At 42.5% G+C, this 26,969-nt stretch overlaps 1 protein-coding gene across 4 annotated transcripts in view; it reads left to right on the top strand.

Moving 5' to 3' along the window:
- SLC9A9 (solute carrier family 9 member A9) overlaps nt 1-26,969 on the top strand; it is a 577,794-nt gene that overhangs the window by 531,432 nt on the left and 19,393 nt on the right. Inside the window, exons 15-17 of one of the 4 annotated variants that reach the window (XM_047727072.1) lie at nt 18,414-18,519; nt 19,843-20,050; nt 25,689-26,171. In XM_047727072.1, the coding sequence (XP_047583028.1) occupies nt 18,414-18,519; nt 19,843-20,050; nt 25,689-25,960 (586 nt within the window). In that variant the 3' untranslated portion in view covers nt 25,961-26,171. Of the gene's footprint in view, nt 1-18,413; nt 18,520-19,842; nt 21,506-25,688; nt 26,172-26,969 lie in introns of those variants that run through there. The other 3 variants (XM_047727098.1, XM_047727082.1, XM_047727091.1) reach the window with 3 other exon arrangements.

Raw genomic sequence — 26,969 nt, 5'->3', positions numbered from 1 at the left:
AAAAAAGAGGCCAAGAGCCAAATCCCACAGAAATTTCTGGAGCTGGCATTAAATGAATCTTTCACAGAACTCCTAGCAGTGGTTAGATATTAACAAGGAGAAAAGAACAATTATCATTTGGGACTCCAAGTGCCACTTTATGTCACTTTAAAGAATGAATAGACTTCCAGCTCCGCTCAGCTGTCTGCTCACAATTACAAAGCAATGGTAAATAATCATGGCAAATGGAAGGTTTGATTTAGGAGAGTGAAGTTGTATAACGACTCAGTGCTTTCTCCTCCTTTCCAGTGGCAAGCGGGACAGCTCCTGCCACTGGTTTGGCATAGATCCAGATCAGTGACTTCCAGAAAAAGGCCCTGGAACTGTTGTTTAAAGCAGGCACACAAACACACAGCACAAACCTACCAAAACACTTCTTATTATTTTTACAAGGAGAGAATAAGCATATTATGAGGCATGGTTTCATTTGCTCTCCAGCGGAGGTTTTTTTTTAGCCAAAAGATCATGTCCATGCCAATAAAATTTTTGAATGGTTTTAATAGAAAGTACGTCTCTCCATTTTCTCAGTACATTGGTTTCTGAGCACGCCATCTGAGCTCTCCTCCGGAGAAGATGTATTGATATGGTGGAGAGGGGCAGCACTTCTCTCTCTTTGCACCCATAACTCACTAGAAGAGGAAGGCAGGTTTTATACCTGCTCTGAAAGGGGTCCAGACCCTGAGCAGTGAAGACTTTGATCTAGGGCCCAAAAGCATCTTATCCAAACATGCATTCATTTAATCTTGCAACTCAAGAGTGACGGACCCTCCCAAAGTGGTTCAGGAGGACCAAAGGGACAGGGCTGGGGCACATAGGAGGGACTTGCAGGTATGCTCAAGGAGTCAGTTATCTGTGATACCCAGTCTCGGGAGAGAAGCTTTGCCTTTCAGAGAGGCAGGAGGGGCAATGTAAAGCATTCCTCATGCTGGCAGTTTCCTCTCAGGGCTCTCCAGGGGAGTGAGGTTTTGTATCCAGGAAAACATAACAGCAAAGGAGAGCCACCCTTGGGAGATCCAGACAGACCCAAACCCTCAGCTGCAGTTTTTCCCACCTTTCCTTCCAGGGGCCAGTCCAGCCTTACTCATCTCTCGCACCTGGTCCCTAAGACTCCCACCCAGTGCCATTTCCCATGACTTTATTTCTCGCCAACGAAATCCCAAATAGGGTTCAGGTTTCAAATAATACCTTCCCCCAAAATAATTTGCATGTTAACAGAAAACCCTCAATGCTTTTCGAGTCTCAATTAAATTCAACAAACATTAGTCGAGAATACTCATTTCTGGTTACTGGACATTAATCACTACAGACACAAGAAGGAAGGAGAAAAGGTTTCTCCTTCAAGGAACTCACAGTCTAACAGTAAAGGAGATATATAGGCAAATAATTCTGATGTACTGTGATTAATGTAATCAGAGAGGTCTGAATGAAGGCCTGTGGGAGCCCCAGTGAAAAAATTCTCTAGTTAGAGTACAGGGATAGACACAAAGAGGTACTATTTGCACTGAGCTATGTGTCCATTAGGACCATATTTGGCCACATTTAACGGAAAAATCTAAATAACCATGGCTTAATTATATAGATTTTTTTCATCTCATGTAAAAGAAGTCCAGCATTAGACAATCAAGAGCTGGTAATAGACTTCCATGATGTCATCAATATTTCTCTGGTCCTTCTACCTTTGTCCTTTATAATCTTTAGTATACAGCTTCTATTGTCAAGTATAACTTATGGCCCTAATATGGCTGCTGGAGCTCCAGACAGCTCATTTAAGTTCCAGGCAAGAAGGGAGAAAGAGCAAAACTAACGTTATCTTTAAGGAACTTCTCTAGAAATTCTACTCAACAAACTTCTTCCATTTCATTGCCATTCAATCTGCTGAGGAAATAGACTGGAGATTGTAAGAGACTGGAGATTGGGTAGGCAAATACTAGCAGATTGAGTCCATAGACTTTATTTTTTTTTAAGATTTTATTTATTTATTTGACAGAGAGAGAGAGAGATCACAAGTAGGCAGAGAGGCAGGCAGAGAGAGAGGGAAGCAGGCTCCCCGCTGAGCAGAGAGCCCAGTGCAGGGCTCAATCCCAGGACCCTGAGATCATGATCCAAGCTGAAGACAGAGGCTTAACCCACTGAACCAACCAGGAGCCCCAAGTCCATAGGCTTTAAAGAATAAACAGGTCTCCCTGAAAGACAAAGTGAGGAAAGACATGGTAATGGAAACAGAGCATACAAAGATAAAAGTCCATAAAGTATTTGGTGGATATGGGAACTGTGAGTTGTCGAGAAAGGCCCATGTCAACTTTAGTTAAATCAACCTTATTTTTTTAAGTCAGTGGGTTTTCTAACTTTGGGGTATGTGTTTTGGTTATTGCTCAAAGGAACCCTTTTATCTGGATAGAATTTTATGAAAAAAATTAAAAGAGAAGCAGATCTGGCCCAAGATGAGATTGGAGAAAGAGAAATATACTTTAATAACTATGTTAGTGGAGACTGATAAATCCTAAGACAGCAGTAAATAAAAGTTCAGTGAGATTTCAGAGGCAGTGACAGTTGAGCTATGTCTGAATGAATTGAAGATTTCCAAGTGCCAGCTGAAAAGAAAAGTTGTTCAAATGGAGGGAACAGCATATGCAAAGGCCCAGAAACACAGTGATACCTAAATGGGAATCCACGCTTAATTTTATTTATCAGGAACTAAGATTTTTGAAAGAGTGTGGGGTATAAGGTTAGAAAGGTAAGTGGGATGGGATCAACAGAGGGCAATGAAGTTCAAGGGTCAAGAATACATGAGGCCTGAATCTGGAGCCACATATATCCAAAAGGCAAAAATCCTACAGAAAGCCCACTACCCAGTCACCTTTGGAACTAGTCCCTGATACCTACCCCACCATCGCAGCCTACTCTCTAGGATTCTAGTCACACAATGACTTAGTCCTTATTCCTGACATCAACCAACTCCAGGAAGTTAGGACCCTGAGGAGAGACAGTGCTGGCATTTGTCTCCCCTCCACTATGGAGAGTCCTCTCTCTTTTATACTTCAGGGCTGTCAATGTGGCAGATGCTTTGGGAAAATGATTTGCAAACTATAGGAGACTACCCATATGGATCATGACCAGCATTTCTAAACAGCAAATGAAACGGAAGACAATACTGTATTAGTAAGAAGAGGAGAGACTATGCTGCAGTAACAAACATTTCCCAACACTCAGTGGCCCATCACGCAGTTTACTTCTCTCGCACTTAAAGGCTGCAAAGGATGTGGCAGTTCAGTGATCCAGCACTCTCGGCCTGTGGCTCTGCTATGTCAACCCAAGGCCTCCTTGGGTCACTGTAGCAGAGAAGAAGTCAGCTGCAAGGTTGTATGCCAGCCCTAAATAATCACAGCGGCTTAATCAAAATAGAGGTTTCCAGTTTATGTTTCAGTGTAGAAATGACATGAGTCACTTATAACCATACACATTGGCCAAAATAAGTCATCTAACTACCCCCTCCTTCAAAAAAGCTGATGCACCTACTTCAGGTACCTGAGAAAGGAGGAGGCTTGTCTATTATGCACACTAGTGATATCTCGTATAAGCTTAATAGAAGACAGACAGAATGGAATGGGGTAAGACAGGATAGGACAGGGGAATACCAGAGGATAGGCCATAGAAACAGGAACAGATCTAAGCGCATCGCCGAAGTATTCTTAGTATTATATATGTATGACGGAGCAGATGCTAGGGCATGTACTAAGTAGCAATTGTAAAATGTATTTCCAGGCAGGGGTTGGAAGTAAAAAAAGAAAAAAAAAATTGAAAGTGACTGCGTCGAGAGAAAAATGTGCCTGGAGAGGAGAATGAGATTATTTATGACATGTGACCCTGTAACAACAAAGAACTCTCCTCTTGTGTCTTGTCAGTCAAAGGAAATAGAGCTTCTGATGTCTCCTGAATGGGCTTCATTTCATAGCTCAAAAATAACCTAATGTCGCATACCCTGATTCCCATAGCTATAACAAACGCAGTGGGTTACAGCAGTCAGCATTTCTGGGGCGGGTGGCCCGGCCAGAGGGAGGGTGCGAGAAAGTTTTGTCTTCCTAAAAGAGCCACAGGGCATGCAGGCTCCTGAATTTGCTGAGTGGTCAGAGAACGTGCACTGAAAATACAGGAAAGTTAGAGTGGCCTCAAGGACAACGAAGGCCCAGAGAAACAAATGTGATGATGAGGAAGGTCTGCTCTCGGGTGATCTTAGAAACCTGATGCCCGCTATGAAAACACCCACTTTTTAGCAAGCGTCTCATTCCTACAGAGATGGGTCGTTCCCGTGTTAGGACCCTCGCAGTGTAAATGCTCCATTGCAGTCCTGCTGTCTGGAGACAATGAGTACTGCCCCCTGGACACCCTGCCTTGGGCGCTGCTCCAAGAAGGGAAGGGAATCTTCTGAAACTTCGCAATATCTGTCTCAGGGCTCCAACGGCCAGCAGAAGAAATATTATGAATTCTGCAGGGTATGTGGTGGGTGTTCCGTGAGTAAATTGACTTGGGAATGTTTGAAATATATTTCTAATACTTATAAAACTCCTTAAGGGACGCAGTGAAAAAAAAAATAATAATGTTAACTAATATTTACTGAGTGCTTATTATGTGCCTGAAACTGTGCTAAAAATTGTATCTATTTTCATTGCTCTTAATCCTCTTCCCTATGAGGTCACTATTATAAGCTATTTCCATTTTAGGGATGACAAAAATGAGGCTCAAAGAGCTTAGGAAATTTGCCCACTCATAGATAATAAGTAGCAAAGCTATATGATTCACACCTAGCCTGTCTTTTTAACTACTACAAAAAAAAATTTTTTTAATAAATAGAAGACTTGGGATTTTTCAGAAGAAGAAAGAAACTATAGGCTGAATTATTTAAAAAATAATTCAATTTAAAAAATTATTGAAATTTCAACCCCCAGTACCTCAAAATGTAACCTAATTTGGAAATAGGTTCACTGTAGATGCAATTAATTAAGGTGAAGTCATACTGGAATGTAGTGGCTCCCTGATCCAGTACCACTGGTTTGCTTATGAGAAGACTTTGGTCCTGTGAAGACACAGGAAAAACAGTATGGGATGGTGGAAGTAGAGGTTGGAGTAATGCACTACGAGCCAAGGAAAACCCAGAATTGCTGACTCTCACCAGAAGCTAGGAGAGACACATGGGCTGAGCCCTCAGAAGAACCAATCCTGCCAACAACTTGATCTCAGACTTCTAGACTCCAGGACTGTGAAACAAAAAATTCCTGTTGTTTTAAGCCACCCAGTTCATGGTACTTTGTTATGGCAGTCCTGGGACACAAATACACAAGGTAATTGCAATATCTAAGTAGTTACCTAACCAGAGCTAACATAGCGCCATGTGCCTCCTTAGGAACGAGAAAGTCGAGAACATAAAGAGTTGGAGATTTCTGCTCAAACTCTAAAGCAGTCACAGCAGCCAGAACCTCAGCCATCTGTGTTTGTTGTCTGCTATATCCCACTCCATGAAAGTACCGAAGGTAGTTTCCACTTTAAATTCATGCTCTGGGAGTCCTGACCCCCAGGCTCCACACTGCAGTTACCGATACAGAAAGGACTGTTTCTTCTTCCCCCAGAGGTAGAAGATGAGTACAATTACGCATCCCTCAAGGAATCCCTGCCCGTGTGCACATGGAGCTCAGTCCCCCTCAGGCACGCACTCTTCTGGGAGTGGAGGGGAAGGGTCTGGTCTCCTGGGGTATTGAGTGAGCCAGAGAGGGCTTGGGCAGGGCTGACCACCTGTGTGTTAAATGTGAATTCTGGGGTAGCCAGCTGAGGCTCCAGCATTCATAAGACTACATCCCATCAGTGTTAGAGGAAGAAATCAAATAGAAATTTCCCTCCAAACCAGAGTGGAGACTTGGAATGTTGGAGCAGAGTTACTTCTCAAAGCCCAGTTCTCCAACACACTCCCAGGGAGGTAACTTATAATGGTCTGTTGTCAAATCACTGTGCGCTCTCAGAGTGTGTCTGGCAGTTCCTATAATCAGAGGCCACCAAAAGCCAAGACGCCCTCCATGTGAGTAGCAGCAGCAATTTTCTCCAGAACTGTTTTCTCTCAAAACAACTTGAGCCAAATGTAGCATTCCATATGGCACAAGTGGATCTCAACTGCATGTGATAGGCAGCAAAAATTCCTGGAAATCTGTTGATTGCCTGTGTTCAAAAGGACAAGTCTTGAGGACACAATAGTAGGAGGAGAAGCTGTAGTAGTAAGAGCAAAGGTGATATTATCATTATCATTGTTATTATTGTTGTACTGTGCAGCTCAAAGATGGGGCACCTCCACACCCAGAATCCTTCAAGGAACCAGATGCCATACTTCTCTGCATCATTTAGACCAGTGGTTTTTCAGGCAACTGGTAAAATGCAGATTACTAGAACTCCCACCCAAGAGGGTCAGGTTTTGGAGCCTGGGAATCTGCATTTTAACAAGAAAACCAGGAAATTCTGGTGCAGACGCTCAGGTGACCATACTTGGAGAAACTCTAGGTTTAGACTCTCTACTCTGTTAAGATCTGAGGCTGTGGATCAGATGAACTCTCAGGTTTCCTCCAGCCTCATGATTCCAACATTCCCCCCTTGTTTATCTGATGTCCACTTGTCCTACTTCCGTTGGTTGCTTTGGTATCCTGCCACTGTAATCTTTCCTTTAACCTTTCCAACAAATTCCATGCCCTTTCTCTGTCTCTGGATTGTCTGTCTGGAAACAAGGAGCCCAATAAAATTATCTTAACATTTGATAGGTAGGTCTCAGAGATATCATTGACAAAACCAACTCCCAGTTCAAATAGGGTAGCAAGTACACCACTTTTTATCAGCCTTTAGTCTGCCCTCATCCTTAATACTTAATTGCTCCTGACCAGAGTTTCCTAGCTTGGGACCTCTAGGGGAGCATGGATGTACTTGAAGGCATCAAGAAGTCTCTGAAAGGTCATGTGAAATTGCATGCAAATGATGAGTATATGGGCAATTTTTCAGATCACCCATTCCAAGGCCAGGGAAGTTGAAGAAGCAGTTCTCCATTCTGGGAAGATGACAGTGGCATCAACAGCAGTCTTTCAGTCTCTCCAAATCCCTACATAAAAATGGGCAAATAATAATAGATAATAATAAAATAATAATAGATAATAATAAAACCAAAATCCATGGACACATTTAAAAAAAACTAGGGGCTAGTTTTCTCACAAACTCCAAATTATAAGTTAGTAGAGACAAACTACCATCAACATAAGTGTCCATGAAGGGAGAAAAAGGAAGCAATAGGGCAGTATCTGATGGACCTGAAAACAGGAGTATTCCTAAGTAGTCAGTAGTATTTCCTGAAAAGGGTAGGTGGGCTAATCTGATAAACATCTCTGAAACTCAAGTCGGAGCAGGGAGTGAGGGGTATTGCCCTCTCTACCAAGAGTCAATGAAAGGTCCCAGTAAGAAGGACTGAAGGGCTGGAGCTGTTGAGAGTTCTCAGAATGGATCCACCAGGGCTCCCTATCAGGTCAAGGTCCTGCACCCAGGAGTAGTTACCTGGAGGAATCCAAATTGAGCTGGACAAAGATAGTAATAAAGGAAAGACAAGGTCCAGATCTGCTGAGGTGGAGAACAGGTCAGGAAAGCCCAGTGTGCAAGCCACCATGCTTATCACTGTACAAAAACAAGGGAAGAGGGAATTGTATGAGATTGAAAAAAAAAAAGCTTTCCTGAACACTGCCTCCTTCAATCAGTATAAGAAAACTAATTTTACACTGAAAACAAAACAAAACAAAACAAAACCAGAAAAAGACAAAAGTCAAATCTCATAGAGAGTTATTGAAAGAAAAAAAGAGGATAAAAAGCAGAATAACATCACTACAGTGAACGTATGCCAGAAGTAGGTCAAAAGTATAATATATTATAATAAAACAAGTTAAAACATTACAAAAAGGATGGCATAAATCAGAAGTAGAAAAAAACTCTGAAAATAATTTGAAATGAAGAAAAAGACTCAAATCAGAAATAAATAGTAAATTAGAAGAAATAAAAAAGCAAATAAACACAGTGAATAATACCTTAAAAGAAGCAGCAGATAAAAAGAAAGAAAAAAGTTTTAAATCAGAAAGAAATGAATAAAAAGATAAAAAGGATTCAAGGGAAAGTGACAAATATTGAAAACAGGCTAAGATCAGACATCCAGAAAATAGGAGTCCCTGAAGAAAAAAAGCAAAGCAAGGAAATAGACACATATAGGACATTTGCAACTATACATTGGGAGAGCACACCATGTACCTGAGACTATCAACCTAGAACAACCAACATCAGAAAAACTTTAGTGAAATTAATGAACTTTAAAGAAAAGTCCTTTTGGCATCTAAGGGAAAAAGCCCATGTGATTTATAAAGAAAAGAGAGTTACATTTTCGTTATACTTTTTAAGAGCAACTAATTATGTCAAAATAAACTAGAAATGGTTGTAAAACAATCAAATAAAGAAAGGTATAAGCCAATAATTTTATTTCCAGAAAAATAGACTTTCAAAGTATAAAGGGCACAAATTATTATCAATCTGCAAGGACTCAAGAATTTTTCCATGAATCCTTCCTGAGCAGTCTACTAAAGAACAAGCTTCAGACAATCAAAATGACTGAAAAAGCCTTGACATAAGGCTGGAGGGTTAGTATTAAGTACACAGTTACCCAGGGAGTCTGGACTAAACAAGAGCTAAGAGAGAGGGTGCAGAATGTAATGTCTATATGATCTGACAATGTAAATACAGTATAACTACATATAGTTGTGCAATAGGGGTTTTTTTAATGAAGTTAGAATATAAGGAGGATATGTAAAAGTTTTTTAATGTATTATGTAACTTTTTATGGTGGTGCTATCAGTATTATCATTACTATTATTATTATTCTGAGACTACTATATATTTAATAAAGGATAAAACAAATGAGTACTTATAGACTATTCCAATTCTATCATTCCTTATGTCCTTGAGAATCCAAAATTCTTGAACTTGAATTGGAAGTATCCATAGTAACTCAGGAGATACGTAACTAGTGGCATGATGAAGCTGGTCTGCACTAGCTGGTGAGAACAGATTGTACACATCTCGTCCCAACTCCACGTTCAGTGACTTCATGTTGATCTATCGAAATCAGCCATAATGAGAGTGTTTATACCATGAAAAGTGGGAAGTGCTACAAATCCAACTTAAAAAAAAAAGACTCAGTTGTTGAACATTTACCAGTGGGTATCGCCACTCTTGGCATCCAGAGTTCACTGTTAAAACACTATTTCTCACTAAAAGAAATCAGAGAATCTTGGAGAAATGGTTGGTTTGAGGTCTGAAACAGGCAATGTTTAAGATGAGCCTAGAACAAGTTGTCATACAGATGACAGAAAAGCTATCAAAGATACTGACATCATGTCAATAACACTCAGGAGCCAAACTTGAAAGACTCCCACTGACCACAGAAGGGTCAGTTTGAACTTCAACAATGATAATAATTGCAATCAAATTCATTTAAATTCATTGCCCTTTAATGATATTTAAACAAAGAATCAATCATTTTCAGAGGATGATAATGAATCAGCTGGAAAACTGGTAAATGGATGGAATAAATCAAGTATTTATCTTGTCTTTCCTATATCGACTATGCCACTAAATATCCCAATAGAATAAATGAAAAATGTCTCTTTATAAAAGCATTCTACCTAATAAATTCATATGTACAAATAATATAGTAATACTATAATAATATAATATATAATAATATGATTAGTATATTATATAAATAATTAGAGCTTCACTATATGCAGTCCCCAGTGAGCAAAAAGTTATAGGTTATTACACGCTCGTGGCTGCTCAGATCACACAAAGAGGCACAACGAGAGATGACGTACCTTCCTTAGTCTTGCCAGAGTCTTGAAGAGAAGGTGAATCTGATCCAATCTCTGGATGCAGCTGGCAGTTTACAGGAAATACCAAGGGCAGGGGACCATGCTGGGCTGCACAGGAGAGCTTGGGATCAGCAAGGTTCAGACCATAGGAAACTCCCCAGTCAAATGGCCCACATTCTTCAGCAGGTAAATTGTAAAGAAATTAAAAGGGTGGAGGAGGAATCTACAGATTAAAAGGCATAACACATTTTTAAAAAGCAGGCAAGACTGAACTATGGTTCGGTGTAAGAATGCACACTTGAGCAATAAAACTATAATAGAAACTCAAGGAAGTGATTAGTATACAAATCAGGATAGTAGCTTCTTGTGGAGAGGGTGGAGTCTGCATTAGGACAAGACACTTAGAAGGGGCTTTGGGGCTGGGAAACAAAGTTCTGTTTCCTGGTCTGGGTTATTTTCTGGCTTTGTAATGATCCACTAGTCTGTACATTGGATCGGTGAGGTTTGATGTATCCCTTTTTCATTCTACAGTATGAATATTTTGTTAAATAAAAATAAAGTTCTTGCCCTCAAGGAGCTTAGAGGAAGGTGGGGATGTAAACAAGTAGCTTCTAGACAGGTGACAAATGCTACCAGACATATACATACGCATCGCTACAGAACAGCCAGGGAGCTGAAGCAGCTCAGCCTGGTGGGTCTGAGAAGCCTCGGGGGCTGGGAGGAGGGACACACCAGCTTGGCCTTGACAGGAGGGCCCTTCACCAAATCGGTGTTTAAGAGTAGCAGAGCTCAGAGACAAGGCTAAAGGGATAGCTGTCACTCTGTGCTGGCTTCCTCCAGGCAGTTCAGCTTACCCATCAGGTGTTAATTCTGGCATTTGCTGCTCCCTTTCTGCCCCAGCAGTTGTCGAGAGCAGTTTCCTTTAAGATGGTGAAGGTTAGGATTGTCAAATGAAGAAGCGTATGTCCATCTGTGTATGTGAATAGAGGGCTTCTGCCTTCTCCTTATTTTTAAACCATAACTTCATGGATCGCCTAGGAGGAGGTGCCATCTTGATAGGCTTGTTCTTGAAATAGAGTGGCTGCTGCAAAGGCAGGATCTTATTCCTACGTTCTCTGCAAGTGCCTGGTGCAAATTTGGAAGTCCACCCTCGAAGCAGAGGGAACAGAGGGATAAAACAGCTCAAAGAAGCAGCCTTCTTGTTTGGACTCTTAAAGCCTTCCTCCAACCTGAACCCTAAGCCCCAGCTCCGCAGCATGGCTCTGCACAGATCTACCCAAAATGGCAAGAGTGAGCGTTCAATTACGAAATCTGATCTATGCACAGGAAAGAGGGAAAACACACTCAATTTACTAGGCCACATTTCCTGAGAAACAAAGCAGAGGAGTGTGATTTGTGTATTGGAATTGAAGAGTGAGAGGGTGCGTGAAATGTGGTGTGTCCTCTGCTAGTTTTGTCCAAGGATGCTGTGTAAACAATAGTGTGGGGACTCAGCAAGTCAACAGCAAGTGGGACCTGGTTTTCTGCAGGAATGTATGGGCTTGGAGGGCAAGGCTGGCTTCCACTACAGGATGTACTTATTCTTCTCCACCCACCTGCCATTGATCCCTGACCATCCGGTGCCAAGCCAGCACTGAAAGCTAAATGCACCCTGGAAAAGCAGGTAAGAGGAGATGAGAAGAGGGGCACCTATGTGTTTCAGTCAGTTAAGCATCCCAACTCCTAGTTTCAGCTCAGGTCAGGATCTCAGGCTCCTAAAATCAAGCCCTATATCAGGCTCCATGCTCAGCAGGGAGCCTACTTAAGATTCTCATTCTCCCTCTTTGCCCCTCCCACACACTTTCTCTCTCAAATAAATAATCTTTAAAAAAAGAAGAGAGTTGAAAAGCCATCTGTTTACACATTCCTTGATCTGCAAAATGGGACTATAATTCTCACCTACAGTTGTAAGGAGAAAATAAGACATAGAAATGCTTTATAAATGGAAGAGTCCGGGGTATATTCTTTTTTTTTTTTTTTTTTTAGATTTTATTTATTTATTTGACAGAGAGATCATAAGCAGGTAGAGAGGCAGGCAGAGATAGAGGAGGATGCAGGCTCCCTGCTGAGCAGAGAGCCTGATGCGGGGCTCGATCCCAGGACCCTGAGATCATGACCTGAGCCAAAGGCAGCGGCTTAACCCACTGAGCCACCCAGGTGCCCCTATTCTTTTTTTTTTAATTTATTTTTTATTTTTATTTTTTATAAACATATATTTTTATCCCCAGGGGTACAGGTCTGCGATTCGCCAGGTTTACACACTTCATAGCACTCACCCCAGCACATACCCTCCCCAATGTCCATAACCCCACCCCCCCTCTCCCAAACCCCCCTCCCCCCAACAACCCTCAGTTTGTTTTGTGAGACTACGAGTCATTTATGGTTTGTCTCCCTCCCAATCCCATCTTGTTTCATTTATTCTTCTCCTACCCCCTTAGCCCCCCATGTTGCATCTCCATTTCCTCATATCAGGGAGATCATATGATAGTTGTCTTTCTCCGATTGACTTACTTTGCTAAGCATGATACCCTCTAGTTCCATCCACATCGTCACAAATGGCAAGATTTCATTTCTTTTGATGGCTGCATAGTATTCCATTGTGTATATATACCACCTCTTCTTTATCCATTCATCTGTTGATGGACATCTAGGTTCTTTCCATAGTTTGGCTATTGTAAACATTGCTGCTATAAACATTCAGGTGCACGTGCCCCTTTGGATCACTACGTTTGTATCTTTAGGGTAAATACCCAGTAGTGCAATTGCTATGGTCAACTAATCTTCGACAAGCAGGAAAGAACATCCAATGGAAAAAAGACAGCCTCCGGGGTATATTCTTGAAAAGCCTATACAGAGATAAATACACTTCTGTTCTTTGCACAGCCATTCAGTGATGAGTACTTTATCCAAATAACAAGACCGTGTATCAAGCTTATACATACAAACACATGCAAACACTCCTAGTAGGCACAGTCTTCCTACACAAGCCCAGACACGATGCTTCATTAATTCACTCAGGTGTAACATCATCAAGGCTTCATCATTTTGAGCCAACTGTCTGACCCATCCCCCAGACAAGATGGAACATTTGGCAGCATCCTTTACATTAGACAGTCCTGGGTTCAGGGCCAAATGGGCTTACCTTATACCTCCCCTCACCCTAAACATGATGGCTTTGGGAACATAAGAGACCATGTTCTTTTTCTTCCTATTTAAAATTTTTGAATCTCCTTTGTTGGGCACCACTCCAGAGAGAGAGCATCGTGTTCCATCCTTGCCTAATCACCAGTCACCTGGGGGGCTGAAAATACAGACTCTGTAAAAGACAGAGTCACAGGCCACTCCTAGACCTGCCAAATCAGAATCTCCAGCAGAGAACTTGGAAATCTGAATTTTTTTTTAAATTTTATTTATTTATTTGACAGACAGAAATCACAAGTAGGCAGAGAGGCAGGCAGAGAGAGAGGAGGAAGCAGGCTCCATGCTGAGCAGAGAGCCCGATGCAGGGCTCGATCCCAGGACCCTGAGATCATGACCTGAGCCGAAGGCAGAGGCTTAACCCACTGAGCCACCCAGGCGCCCCGGAAATCTGAATTTTTAATAAATGTCCAAGATGATCTTCATGACGAAGTGAGTTTAGAAAAGCCAAAATAGAACATAGCTCTTCAGGGGCACCTGGGTGGCTCAGTGGGTTAAGCAGCTGCCTTCAGCTGAGGTCATGATCCCAGGGTCCCAGGATCGAGTCCCTCATCAAAATCCCTGCTCAGTGGAGAGCCTGCTTCTCCCTCTCCCTGCCACTTTGCCTACTTGCGCTCTCTCTCTCTGTGTCAAATAAGTAAATAAAGTCTTTTTAAAAAAAAAAAAAAAGGAAAGAAAGAAGTAGAAGAAAAAGAACATAGCTCTTTAGGGCTCACAGAGATTTTTAAAGAGGGCCAGAGTGAGGGCATGTGTTCATCTGCCCAAGCTGCCATAACAACATAGCATAGACCAGGTGGTTTACACAACAGATGTTGATTTCCTCCCAGTTCCAGAGGCTGGAAGTCTGAGATCAGGGTGCTGATATGACTGGGTTCTGGTGAGAACTCTCCTCTGGGCTTGAAGAGGGTTCATCTCCCTGTATGCTCACTTGACTTCTTTGTAGACATGTGGAGAGAGAGCAAACAAACTCTGGTATCTCTTCCTATAAGGGCAGTAATCCCATCATGGGACCCCCTCCATGACCTCATCTAACCCTAATTACCTCCCAAAGTCTCCCCCCGACCAAAATACAATCACATTGGAGGTTAGGGCTTCAACATAGGAATTGGGGAAGAATCCAAACAGTTCAGCCCATGGTAGGGGCAATGGGGCTTAGTCCCCTTGAAGGGGCAGACATGCGTTTCTCGAGCTAGATCTTTGCTTGGGGTTTTGCATCTCTCCAGTCTGTGTCATAGGAAGCATAGATGTGAGCAAGCTGTGTACTCATCAGTTTTGGCAACTTACAATGGGTAAAACATGATTTAAAACAATTAAAACAAAAACTAACAAACAAAAGAGAGGAAGAAATCAACATAACCTGGAGTTTTGGACGTTAATTCAGTTAAGCACTAAATTTAACTCTGGACTTTCTGATAACTCAGGCCAAAGGAGAAAATGGCATCTGTTAATTGTCTTCCTTATTGCATGCATGTTAAACCCTGGGTAGAGTTCTAGCTTTTATTTACATCTCCTGAGCCAAACTGCTATTCCCAAATCTATGCCCTTTGGATGAGAAAAAGTCATTGGTTTTTTTTTTTCCCCCAGAGCTTCACATTTCATCTTGATACATTTCTAGCTTATTAGAGAAGCAAAACTAGCTGCACCAAAAATACCCAATGGGGACTCTCCCTCCCCAAACATATACTAGAACCTGATGAAAAAAATAACACATTTTGCAAAATCAGCAGTTGGGGGTTTTTTGTTTGTTTGTTTTGTTTTTTGGGTTTTTTGGGGGTTTTTTGTACATCAGAAGAGTTTTCTTACTCTTTAATAATTTAGGTAACCCTGGAGATCTGGCCACTTTCCAGACATTGCTCAGCAATAAAGGACTCGGAAAATCACTGATTCCTCAATTCCAAATCAGATGTCCAATCACACAAGACCTGTTTGTTACTCAGTATCCCTGTAGCAGAAGAAAGATGCCCCATGTGATAAAAAACGTCCTTGATCCCAGACCCAGCTCTGCCGTTAACTATCTGGCTGGGTTCCAGTGAGCAATTCTTTTCCTCGCTCTGAGTCTATTGTCTTCCTTAATTCAGCAACTATTTCTTGAACATCTAAAATGTGCCAAACATTATACCCAGGTGAATGGATCTTCTCAAGGAGACCACAGTCTGGAAAGCTCTCCATTCTAAATGCAATTGTCCATTTCCTCATGCAGATGCCTCATTAGTTTGGAATATAAAACAAAAACCAAAACATGATTTTGAAGGAACAAATGAATGAGTAAAACACAAGATTATTTTTTTAACCACTTTATTTCATGCCATTCCCACTCTTTTCATGGTCCCCTCAGTCTAATAACTCAGGCCCAAGAGATCAATATTCAACTCAACCTTTCTTAGCCATTTATCCTCAGAAAAATCTTATTAGTTGGCTATAATCTGTCCCCTTTGTCTTTTCTTGTCAAGTTACTCAGAATCTACTTCCCTCATTCATATTTTCTATACCAGAAATTCAAAAACATCCACTGAGTACATAATATATGGCAAGCACTGGGCAAACCAAGAAATTTGGCATAGATTCTGTGCTACATCTGCCATGGCTCTTCATGACACTTGGCAAATCCCACTTACGCCACACGGAGTATGCCTCAGACCTTTGCGTCACAGCAATTGAGACACCAGTGCAGCCAAAATGGCACCGTGAGTTTTCTAGAAGAGTCCTACATCAACAAAGTCTGCCCACCTCTCACCTACTACCTCATGCTAGCTGCCCATACAACAAGTTTTAACCCAAATACTACTTTTGGTGTAGGTGCCTTCAATTTCCCACCTGCGACCTAGCCCGTGAGTCCCAAGGCCACACCAAATGCCCAGGGTGCCATTTCCTCATCCCTACCCTCGGTCTCGTTTCCCTGTTATTATCCAAACAACGATTAAGACACCAATTTCTCAGAAGTATGGCTTAGAGAATAAATCTTTAAAATAAATAAATAGCATTGGAATAGCACATAGAGTTTAAAACCATTTTTAAATAATGTTGTTTCCCATCAACATTCACAGCAATACTTGAAGCTCAGAGGTGCAAGGCCACAGGTCATGCTGTCAGTAAAGGGGCAGAGTTGCCAGTTACACTGAGACGTTCCAAGTCAAAAACCTGTCCAGAAGAGGCCCATGGTACCCCATTTGGTCCAGGCCCCACATTCATAAAAAGCTACACATTTCAACGTTAAGTGTTAGCTCTGATAACATTACACACAGAGTCAAAGAGATAACCTCGTCGGGATTAAAAGAAAAATATGTTCCTTACACAATTCTAAATTTGCACTTTACCTTTGTAGCATTACTGTGGTATTTTGGCATTTTAATATGGCGATATTCTGAGAACCTCAAACAGTGGAAGTTGCCCAGGCCTCTCTCTGAAACAATTAGAGCCTTGAAGAACTTCTTCATTTTTTTTTTTAATATGATGTCTCTAGAAATGTAGCTTACCTACTGTCACATCTCCATCTTGAAACAAAATTGGCTCCTTGGTTCACACACCAGTTGTACGTGTATGTCACCCACCTCTCCTCCCAGGAAAAGTTTTTTTCCTCTGACCCACACACACCATAAACCCTAATTAGACCATATGTCCTCATGAGCCCTGCGTGAGAGGGTCTGCTTCTCGTCAGCACGGACGAGGTCTGCAAGCTTTTCTCTCCAGAGAACCAGCTGGTCGCATGCATGATTCTGCCCTGATAATTTATCTTTTGCTAGCGATGCTGGTGGTGGGTTCAAATAGCAACAGGAGCCTTTGGATTATTTAAAATCATTCTATCTCTAGGCCTCAATTCCTCCAGGGCTTCCAGAGTCATAGATACATACGCTCTCCAAAGATGTTACAGGGAAGGCCAAGCTCTCAACTTTAGTATCTTCCCTGGTCCTTTGCTGGGCACAACAGCCGCCCATCTAAAGGAATTGTCAAGTTTTCCATTTGTGGCTGGAGTTATAGACTGTCTTGGGCATCTTTTCAGTCTCTCGGTTGCATCATAACTGGGCTATGTTCAGGAGCATTCCCTGCTTTATTACCACTTCGGTGGTGAAGGATTTGAGGCCAGAGGCAACAAGATTCCTGCCTCTCGGGGCCTGCACCTTCCCTCTGTCCTCCCATGCTCGGGGCATCCCAAGAACAACAGAGCCGTGTCCAGCTCTCCATGTGCTCCAGTAGAGCCATCTCCAAGATCTCCTCGCGTCCTCAGTGCCCGGGGATGACCTCGGATCTTCACGAGCCGACCAATGTTAACTGCTTTCCATTTTTTCCCTTTCCCTATTTATTATAGCTTTTCAGAAAGCTGATGAGGTGAGATAGTCTCCAGCCCAGGAAATAATATAAGGCTTAAAAGTTGTGTCTGATGGAATGGTGAAATAATTCCACTACTTTCTTTTGAGAAAAAAGAAAGAAAGAAAGAAAGAAAGAAAGAAAGAAAGAAAGAAAGAAAGAAAGAAAGAAAGAAAGAAAGAAAGAAAGAAAGAAAGGAATAATAAGACAACCCAAGACAGCCTCTAGGGGGTTCACTATTGCTAGATGGGAGGGAAGCATAACAGCTTTAGATTAACAGGGTTTTCTCTTAAGTTGTTAGAGCACTTGGGGATGGAGAGATAAGAAAAAGAGGTGCTAGACAATAGAATGAACCTGGCACCAGCTGATTTACGTACTTTTTGTATACAGACACGTTGATGTATGAAGTATAAAGCAACCGTGTTGAATAGTGAAAATAAACCATTTTGGAAAACAATCTATGTTCACTACCCAGTTCTAAAATGACTGAACATTTTATGAAATACCTCTTGCTTCTTTGTGAAAATTACTGGTGGTTTAAGCTATGTGTGCAGTTTTAAGAAAACACAATCCTTTCTGCTATTGTTCAAGATAATTCTTAAGAAATGCATTCTCAAACAGATGAGACATTCAGGGAGGCAGGGGAGGAGAAGAGGAACATTTACCCCTCTCTCTGGTGTCGGCTGGCCCAGTCCACATTTCTTTGTGATTAAAGGCTACCGGGAGGGCTGGAAAAGTGTGTGGAGCAAAGATTATAAACAGCAATTCTGGCAGGCCGAATTGCCTCCTGAATGAGGGAGTAGGGGATTTAAAGGTGAACAGAACTGTCTCTTTCGCTGCATGTGAAGCTTTGTGCTGTGTGGGAAGTGAAATTCTAACTTCCTTTTGGCAAGTATTCCTTAACAGGCCTTGCAGATATCTGAAACCAATTTTAACCCACGCGGGTCCTCCGCTGACCACAACGTTACCTGAATGGTGTGGTCCGATTTCCAGGCTGCTCACCAGTCCTCAGGCCTACGGGGTGAGTATCTCCGCTGAGCGGGACAGGCTTGGTGCCTACTGATGAGCCCAAGAACCTCAGGGCTATTAGTCCCCAGCCTGAGGAGGAAGCATTTTAAAATTCACCACACCAAAAGGTATTTCTCTTTTCTTTTCAGATGCTGCTGATGTGGGCTCATTCTTTTAAAAATGTAGTTTTTTATTGTTACCAATATTTTTAACCATAAAATGAATAGAGAAAATGTAAAAGAAATAATATGTCCCCAGAAACTGCTGCAGTTTGAGGTTTTAAGTATTAGGCCTGTGCTTTATAGCTCAAGGGAGTGGATTAGAATCATTAGCAACAAACCAGGGTCAGGAATTGGAGAGGAGCAAAATCTTGGAGTTTGGGACACCCTTGGAGGTTGTCCAGCTGCCCACCCCCTTTGCATAAACAGAGAAAAATGCATCTCAGATGTGCTCTGGACACAACAGCCTAAGGCAGTGGTTCTCCAAAGTGTGTTTCTGGACCAGCAGCCACGGCATCACTTGGGAACTTGCTAGAAATATGAAGTATCAGCTCCCCATCCCCCACCCTCACCTCAGAACTCTGAGCTTGGGGCCTAGCATCTGTGTTTCATTGAACCTTCCAAGTGATTCTGGTACAGCCTAATGGTGGAAACCACTGACCTCGGTCACCTACCCAGGGATCCTTCTGTGAGTAATTTTTTATGGTCTTCCCAAAGCCAATGAAAGAAGATTGGAGATCTTAATTCTTTCCTTCAAGGAAAGCTCTGTCTGAGGAGAGGTATGTTGCCCAGATCTAGTTCATTTCTGCCATTATCTGCTATCATGACTTCCAACCATGTTCAGCTTTGTGACACTCATCCCAGGAAACATGCTGTGAGGACACACTTCTCAAATAAAATACAACAGTAACTGTGTTTTGAGAATTTAGTGATGGGCACGAGTGTTACAAAACCAATGCTGAGAATCATTCTGTGCACTAAGGTGCCTCCTCTAAATCCTAACTCCTCTCAACCTGGCTAGGTACCAGTTCAAGAAATCCACCAAATTTTATTTTATCTCCCTTAACCCAAGGAGGCACTCAGTGAGCACGTGCTCTCTACCAGCTTTCACATCAGGCCTGGAGGCCTCACGTGGCTATGTCCCTGGGCCAGGTCTTCCATGGGAAATGCTCCACCACACCCCCAGCCACAGAAAGGCTGTGCCCACTGCCGCGGAACCTCAGCATGGCAAGACAGGGCCATTAAGAAGGGAAAACAAGCACCCTCCATTCTTACAGTAGAGGACAGCTCTTGTTTTCCTCATAGTGAAGTGACTTCTCTCTCTTCCCAAATTCCAGGAACAGCTCAAAGAGGAAGATGTGGAATGCATTGTGAATCAGGACGAACTGGCCATGAGTTACCAGGAGCAAGCCACCTCGCCCTGCAGCCCTCCAGCGGGCCTGGGGGTAAACCAGAAAGCTTCCCCGCAGACTCCGAGCAAGGACAACATTTATGAGGGGGACCTCGGTCTAGGAGGCTACGAACTCAAGCTTGAGCAGACCCCAGGTCAGTCCCAGCTGAACTAACGGTGGCCAGTGCAGATGTAATCCCAAGTCATATGGGCCTCACAGAGGACTATGAGCCAAGCTGGGGAGACCACGTGGCCAAGAGGCTGGGCCAATGCAGTAAGAAAATCCAAACTTTGTCACAAACATCCTCCGGTGCCTGAAGAAGTCAGAATTTATTATTATCTGTCTATATTATGCAACTGAATTTAAGTTTTTGACAGCAGCCATTTTTATTAGTGAATTGGGTGGGGGCTGGGGTGGGAAGGGTGAGAAAGGGAGCGAGTCGGGAGTCTAGCTGCTGCAAGGATAGAACAGAGGTGCTGGGGCCGCAGGTGTTTCTTTTCTGTCTGTAGCTCTCCAGGCCCTTCACTCTGAATTCGGATTTTATTCCCTTCGTTAGGGAGAGTTTAGAAATCAGGAAAAAGATTCTGAGCATAAACATGTGGGCTCCTAAGCTGAAGGAAATGCCCAGCTATTTAGTAAATGAAATTTTTGTATTACAAAGACCTAGACTCCCACTTGCTCTTAATGACTTCAAGGCTATTTGCAAAGCCCACGCAAGGGATTGATACCACTGTTGTTGGCCTCACAGAACCCATGCTGGGTGGTGACCCACTGTTCTCCTTGACATTCTTTTCAAGCCGCTTCTCCTATTGAAGGAAGGGGTTGGTTACAACTGCTCTCCACCTTGATAGGATTCCAGAGAAAGTTGTTTCTTTTTCCCATATTATAATTTGTCTGAAGAATGAGCCTTCCTGTCCCTGCTTGCATCTGAATCACTTCTTGGCCCTGTGGCAGCTCCCTGTGCATGCTGAGTAATGAGATTCTGCAGTAGAGGTTGGTCACCACATGACAGGAGCCAGTGCAGGAGTCCGGCCCTGTCCTCCAATTCCAGCTCTCACAGCTGATGAGCAGAAGCAGAAGCTAGACGAGCAGAGTTCATGATGTGTAGACCACTGAGGAGTCAAGGACACAGCATCAGGACTCCTCTTCCCAAAGGTGGCTCATGGCCCATGACAGACGGACCAACATGATAGCTTTTAATTCAGCTGCATGACCTGTGCCTTGTAAGCCATAAAGATACCTCAAGCCTAGCTTCTCTTGAAATACAGATGTTAATATTAGAGACCAAAAAAGCAGGCTCCAGTGTTCGGTGCCCAGTCTATGATTGGTCTACTTCTGAAGGAGGTAGGGAATGATGTCTTCCTCAGGCCCAGACCTCAGAGGTAACATACGCTTTGCTAACCTGTTGTTAGGCTATTAACCATGGTGGTGTCAGGCACACTGCTATGTACATCGATTTTCTTACTTTCCAAATAGTACAGGGCACAACTTGTTTTATACTCAGTTAAGTATAATATGGTCATTCCAGGTGAATATGGCAAATGGCAAAGCATGAAGTTTTCTAACATGACTTAATCCTAATAAACTTTTGCTATAAAGTATGATTGTGTTGGCCAATGCTTTATTTAAAGACATTTTCTCTGCCCACGGCAATTGGCAGTTTGAAGCCTTTATACTTGAAATGCCAGATAAAGTGGACACTGAGAGATAAGATAAGGGAGATGCAAGTGTCCTGTGGCCCAGGAAGAGCCGGGGGCTAGCACGCCAAGCCACTGAAGGAACAAAAGAGAGCACCATTGGGCTTGGGGAACATGGCAGCCAGAGATAGGAGAGCTAAGTCAAGCAGAGTGGGACAGCCTCCTCCTTTCACACTTGCAGGTGACCAGAAATCATGAAGAGCTTCAAAAACAGAGGGAGGGAGTTCTGGAGGAGAAGAAAAAGGAAAGTCAAAGGATAGGGATTCATCTTGTTTCTGCCCTTATCATGTTAAAGGAAGAGATGAGAACTTGAGGGTGTGTGTGTGTGTGTGTGTGTGTGTGTGTGTGTGTGTTGTGTAGAAAGACACACCAGGGAGGGACGCCTGGGTGGCTCAGTTGGTTAAGCCGCTGCCTTCGGCTCAGGTCATGATCCCAGCGTCCTGGGATCGAGTCCCACATCGGGCTCCTTGCTTGGCAGGGAGCCTGCTTCTCCCTCTGCCTCTGCCTGCCATTCTGTCTGCCTGTGCTCGCTCGCTCTCCTCTCTCTCTGACAAATAAATAAAATCTTTAAAAAAAAAAAAAAAAAAAGAAAGACACACCAGGGAAAGAGAAGATCCTCTCAGAACAGCCAAACATTAGTGAGGGCAAGAGTGGAGAGAAGGGAGAGAAATACAACCTATGAGATGGAAATGAGAAGGATGGGGAGCGGAAGGTACCCAATCTGAAGCCAGCAGCAACTCACTAAGAAGACAAGGCACAACTTCCTGCCCACTGGAAAGCCCCCTAGAAAAAACTCTTTTTAGCTGAATATCAGGAACCATTACCAAGAAGAGTAATGAGGGGCTGTTTAATCTGGGTCAGGCCACTTATCCCCCTGACTCCAGGTAGGTAAAACATTGTGAGTCAGAGGATATTGTGCCCTCTTCAATCTGAGTGCTCTAGTTTCAAGATGCAATCACCAGCCTCCTTTCCTCTGAATCAGCCCAAGACCCAGAGAGAGGCTAGCTAGTGTCCCAGTTAGCAATTCATAAAACCAAATTCCCTTTATGCTCCTGTTGTGAGGGGTAATAATTTATTATCTTAAGATTTTGTGCTTTGATTAGCAGCATGAGGACTGTGAAATTCAAACCTATTATTTACTGCCAGCTTCTAATGAATAATAAAGGCAAAGCTTTATTCAAGTCACTAATGCTTGCCCTCATTATTAGAGCTTTAAAGAGGAGCCTAATTAATTAATTGACTGATGGTTTTTCTTTGAGCTTCTTACCATGTGTACATCACATACACACACACACACACACACACACAAACCACATTCCACTAACTGTCAGACACCCAGCTAGCCCCTCTCTAGTGTCCCCCTGGTACTCAGTACATGTCTGAGCAAGTCAGAAGCCTCAGTGGCCAAGTGCCATTAAGGTCTTCATTCATGAAGTTTCTAAAACATTCTTGGAGAGCAATTTGATAATATAAATCAAAAAGCTGAAAATTCAAATGCCCTCTGACCCACTAATTTCATGTGCAGAACTTTTATTCTAGATATTTGAGACTATTATACATATAAAGAGTAGTTACTAAAACACCTTTAATTGCCTTCCTGTTTAAATAAAACACAGCACAGCCATTTCATGACACAGCATCACATGTCCTAATGGAGAATGATCTGCAGGATATATTGCTAAATAAAAATAGCAAGGTACAGAACAGAGTGCACGGTATGCTGCCATTCTGGAAGATTAAAGAAGAAATTGGTAATATAATTGCCTCTTAAGAACTGAGGGGAGACTTAATTTATCACTTCTGTACCTTTGGGGTTTTGTATGCTATAGATGAATTATTTATTCAAAAACAAATTAAATAATAATAAGAGTCCTATGAAATAACTCACTGAAGTACTGAACTATTATAAGAAGTGGAATAAAAACCAGAAAATGTGTTATTTTCACCATGATCTCTGAGACCTTGAGAATATAAAGTGTAGCACCAATAGTGCCCGTACCTTCTGGGTTTATTCCTCTGCATCACCCAACACACATGGACGTAAACCATGTAAAAGGTCTTTAAAATTCAAAGACAAATATGACTCTGTCCCATCCATCAAATAACTAGTAGAAGAAGACAGAACTTCTAAAAAACAGTGGACTCCTTATAAGATACCAAAACATACAGGAAAGCTATAGTGACCAAAATTGTATGGTATTCACCCAGAAATAAGAAAAGAAATCATGGGACACCTGGGTGGCTTAGTCGGTTAAGCAGCTGCCTTTAGCTCAGGTCATGATCCTTGGGTCCTGGGATCCAGTCCTGCATTGTGCTCCTTGCTCAGCGGGGAGCCTACTTCTCCCTTTGCCTCTGCCTGCCACTCTGACTGCCTATGCTCTCTCTCTGACAAATAAATAAATAAAATCTTAAAAAAATAAAAAAATAAAGAAAGAAAGAAAGAAAGAAAAGAAATCACAAAAATCTACTACAAACTACAGACACAGACTCATGAATATAGTTAGAAATTTCATTTATTAAAAAATGGCATTGTAATATGGGCTGAGAATAAATGGGCTGTCATTCACTAAGTATTGAGGACCAATGGAAACTTCTCATGACAAAGACAATAAACAAAATTTTAAGACAAACTTGGAGAAATACAGGCACACACATATGTACATAATTTGTGTGTATGCCTGTGTGTATCAGATTAAGGATTATTCTTCAAAATATACAAAGAACTCTTATCAATGTATGAGAAACAAAAAATATTCTTTCAAATATAAAAAGAATATGTAGACTCTAACATATATATCTTCTATCCAGACATTCTAGTCTATAGAAAAGAAGTACTTGGTAACTATGCATAAGGAAGCATACGAAGTGATATTCATTGTGGCACTGTTACTGTAAATATTGGGGAGGAAGATACCCTCGATAGCAGAAGAGTTAACCACAATATTCTCACACTAGGGAATTCCATGCAACAACTACATTCTGTGTGGAATGGGTCCATATACATGCACTCACATGGAAATATTTCCAAGATAAATCGCTAGTGAAAAAACAGTCTGGAATGGTCTACAACAGACTGATAACCAAGAGGGGAATGAAATTACTAGGGCTGAATCAAGAGAGCCTTTGGTTTATCCACATTATCTTTAATTTTTATAATGATACCATATTCATGTATGGTCAGTTCTGAGAGTGGTCCTGGCATCAAGATGGGGGAGGGGAAGGAAGGCATGGTCAAGAAAGGCTTCAAAGAAAGAGTTACACAGGAGATCTTGGAAAGATGAGAGAACGTGACCAAGCATATATGATTGGTGCTGGTCTGTGGGGCAGGAGGTGAGACTGATCACTAGAATTCGGGAAGAGCATTCCAGTTAGAGGGAACAGAATGAGCAGAGACAAAGAGGTGTGAAGCAACCGTGCACTTTAGAGGAAATATAAGCTATCCCACCTGGCTCCCATACAGGTTGTTTGTGTTTGAGTGCAGGAAAATGGAAGAATAAGATATTTCTGGAGGTGTGGGTCAAACTAAGGACTCTGAGCCTGATCTCGTGACAATGGGGAGCTAATGAAATATTTTAAACAGGAAAGATAATTACATGGATTGTGGGGAGATGGAGTACAAGTAAGCCTGGAGGAGGTATAATAGCCCAGCTGGGATGCTATTTCAATAGCCCAGGAGAGAGTTGATGAGAAACTTAAATAAGATAGAACCAGGGGGCATGGGATAAACTTCAGAGCTAGAATCTATAGAGTTAACAACTGCTGGGCTATGGAAAGTGAGGAAGATAGAGGAACCCAGGATGACTCCAAGCTTAAGGCTTAAATGATAGCAAATTGATGGTTCCAGTTCATTGAGGGTATTCGGAAGAGGAACAGATCTGGGAAAAGGCCAACAAATTCAGCTCTGGACATGCTGAGCCTGGGGTTCTTATGGAGAGCTGCATGGATATACCCAGATGTTATTTACATGGATCTGAAGTTTAAGGGTAAGGTCTAGCCTGGAAATGTCTATTTGAAGGGATAAGATATGCATCGCATCTTCACCAAGAGTTTTTCAAATACTACATGAACTTCCTCACCTTTCTCTAACTCCTGCAGAGAAATTCCAGTATGCCCTCCCCACAAAAGGACCATGCCAGAATCTTTGCAAGCATACACATATTTATCTTCAAAGGCACCATAGTGATTTTCATTCAAACCCTGGCGAGAAACCACTGACAAGAAAAAGAAAGCGGGAACAGGACAGAGAACTGGGGAGTGGGAAATCCAGCAGTTGGACAGAGTATGCACCTGGGAAACAACCCTTAGCGAATCCCCTACTTGGAGATCTGATTCCCTTGCGACAAGGGTTAGATACAGAAAAATACTGATTTCTGCTGTTACTGTGCGTGTGACCTTATACAACTGCCCTACCTTTCCTCCGCTGTGACGGCCAAGTTCACTTGTCAGCTAGGCTAGGATAGAACCCCCAATGATTCTGCCAAGCACTAATCTAGGTGCTGCTACGAATGCATATTTTGAAGGCGTAATTAACGTCCGTAATTGGTTGACTTTAAGTAAGGGAGATTATGCTCCATAATCTGGGCGCACCTGATTGAATCAGTTGAAAGGCCATAAGAGCCGAACTGAGGCTTCTGGGAAGAAGCAGAAATTCCGCCATGGAATTGTAGCTTCAGCTCCTACCAGAGAGTTCCAGGCTGCCCATTCTTTTTTTTTTTTTTAAGATTTTTTTATTTATTTATTTGACAGAGAGAGATCACAAGTAGACGGAGAGGCAGGCAGAGAGAGAGAGAGAGGGAAGCAGGCCTCCTGCCGAGCAGAAAGCCAGATGCGGGACTCGATCCCAGGACCCCGAGATCATGACCCGAGCCGAAGGCAGCGGCTTAACCCACTGAGCCACCCAGGCGCCCCCAGGCTGCCCATTCTGAAGGCCTGCCCTGGGCTGAGGTTTTTCTTCCCTCATCTGCTCTCTCACCTCTTCCTCCTCCCCATCTCTCTCTAGACTGGAACAGAAGGACAAAGGTTATAAGAGGATGCTCACACAAAATTAAGGAAACAGGTAGATTATTTGCTGAATTAGAATGTTTTGTAAAGCAGCACTTTGGGGATTTGTTTCTAAAACACACACCGCATGCTATATTCTGATTTACTCTTACCTTCTCCAGCTGTGGCACAGTTCAAGGGTAACTGCCGTTCACAGGATGGCCCGAAGTAAAATCTTGAAGTACTTGTGAGATTAGCAAAGAAACTTCTCAGGTGTTTGTTATTCCTGGCCAGGCAGCTGTTTGGCTAGCGTAGCTGAGGTGGCAAGGAGTGAGAAGCTTACCTATGGAAGGTTCCATATATCTCCCAGATATTGTCCATCAGCCTGTCATTCAT

This window comes from Lutra lutra, chromosome 1 (assembly GCF_902655055.1).
Source record: "Lutra lutra chromosome 1, mLutLut1.2, whole genome shotgun sequence".
Lineage (NCBI taxonomy): Eukaryota > Metazoa > Chordata > Mammalia > Carnivora > Mustelidae > Lutra > Lutra lutra.
Note: the sequence above shows the minus strand (reverse complement) of the source record. Positions and strands in the feature narration are given on the sequence as shown.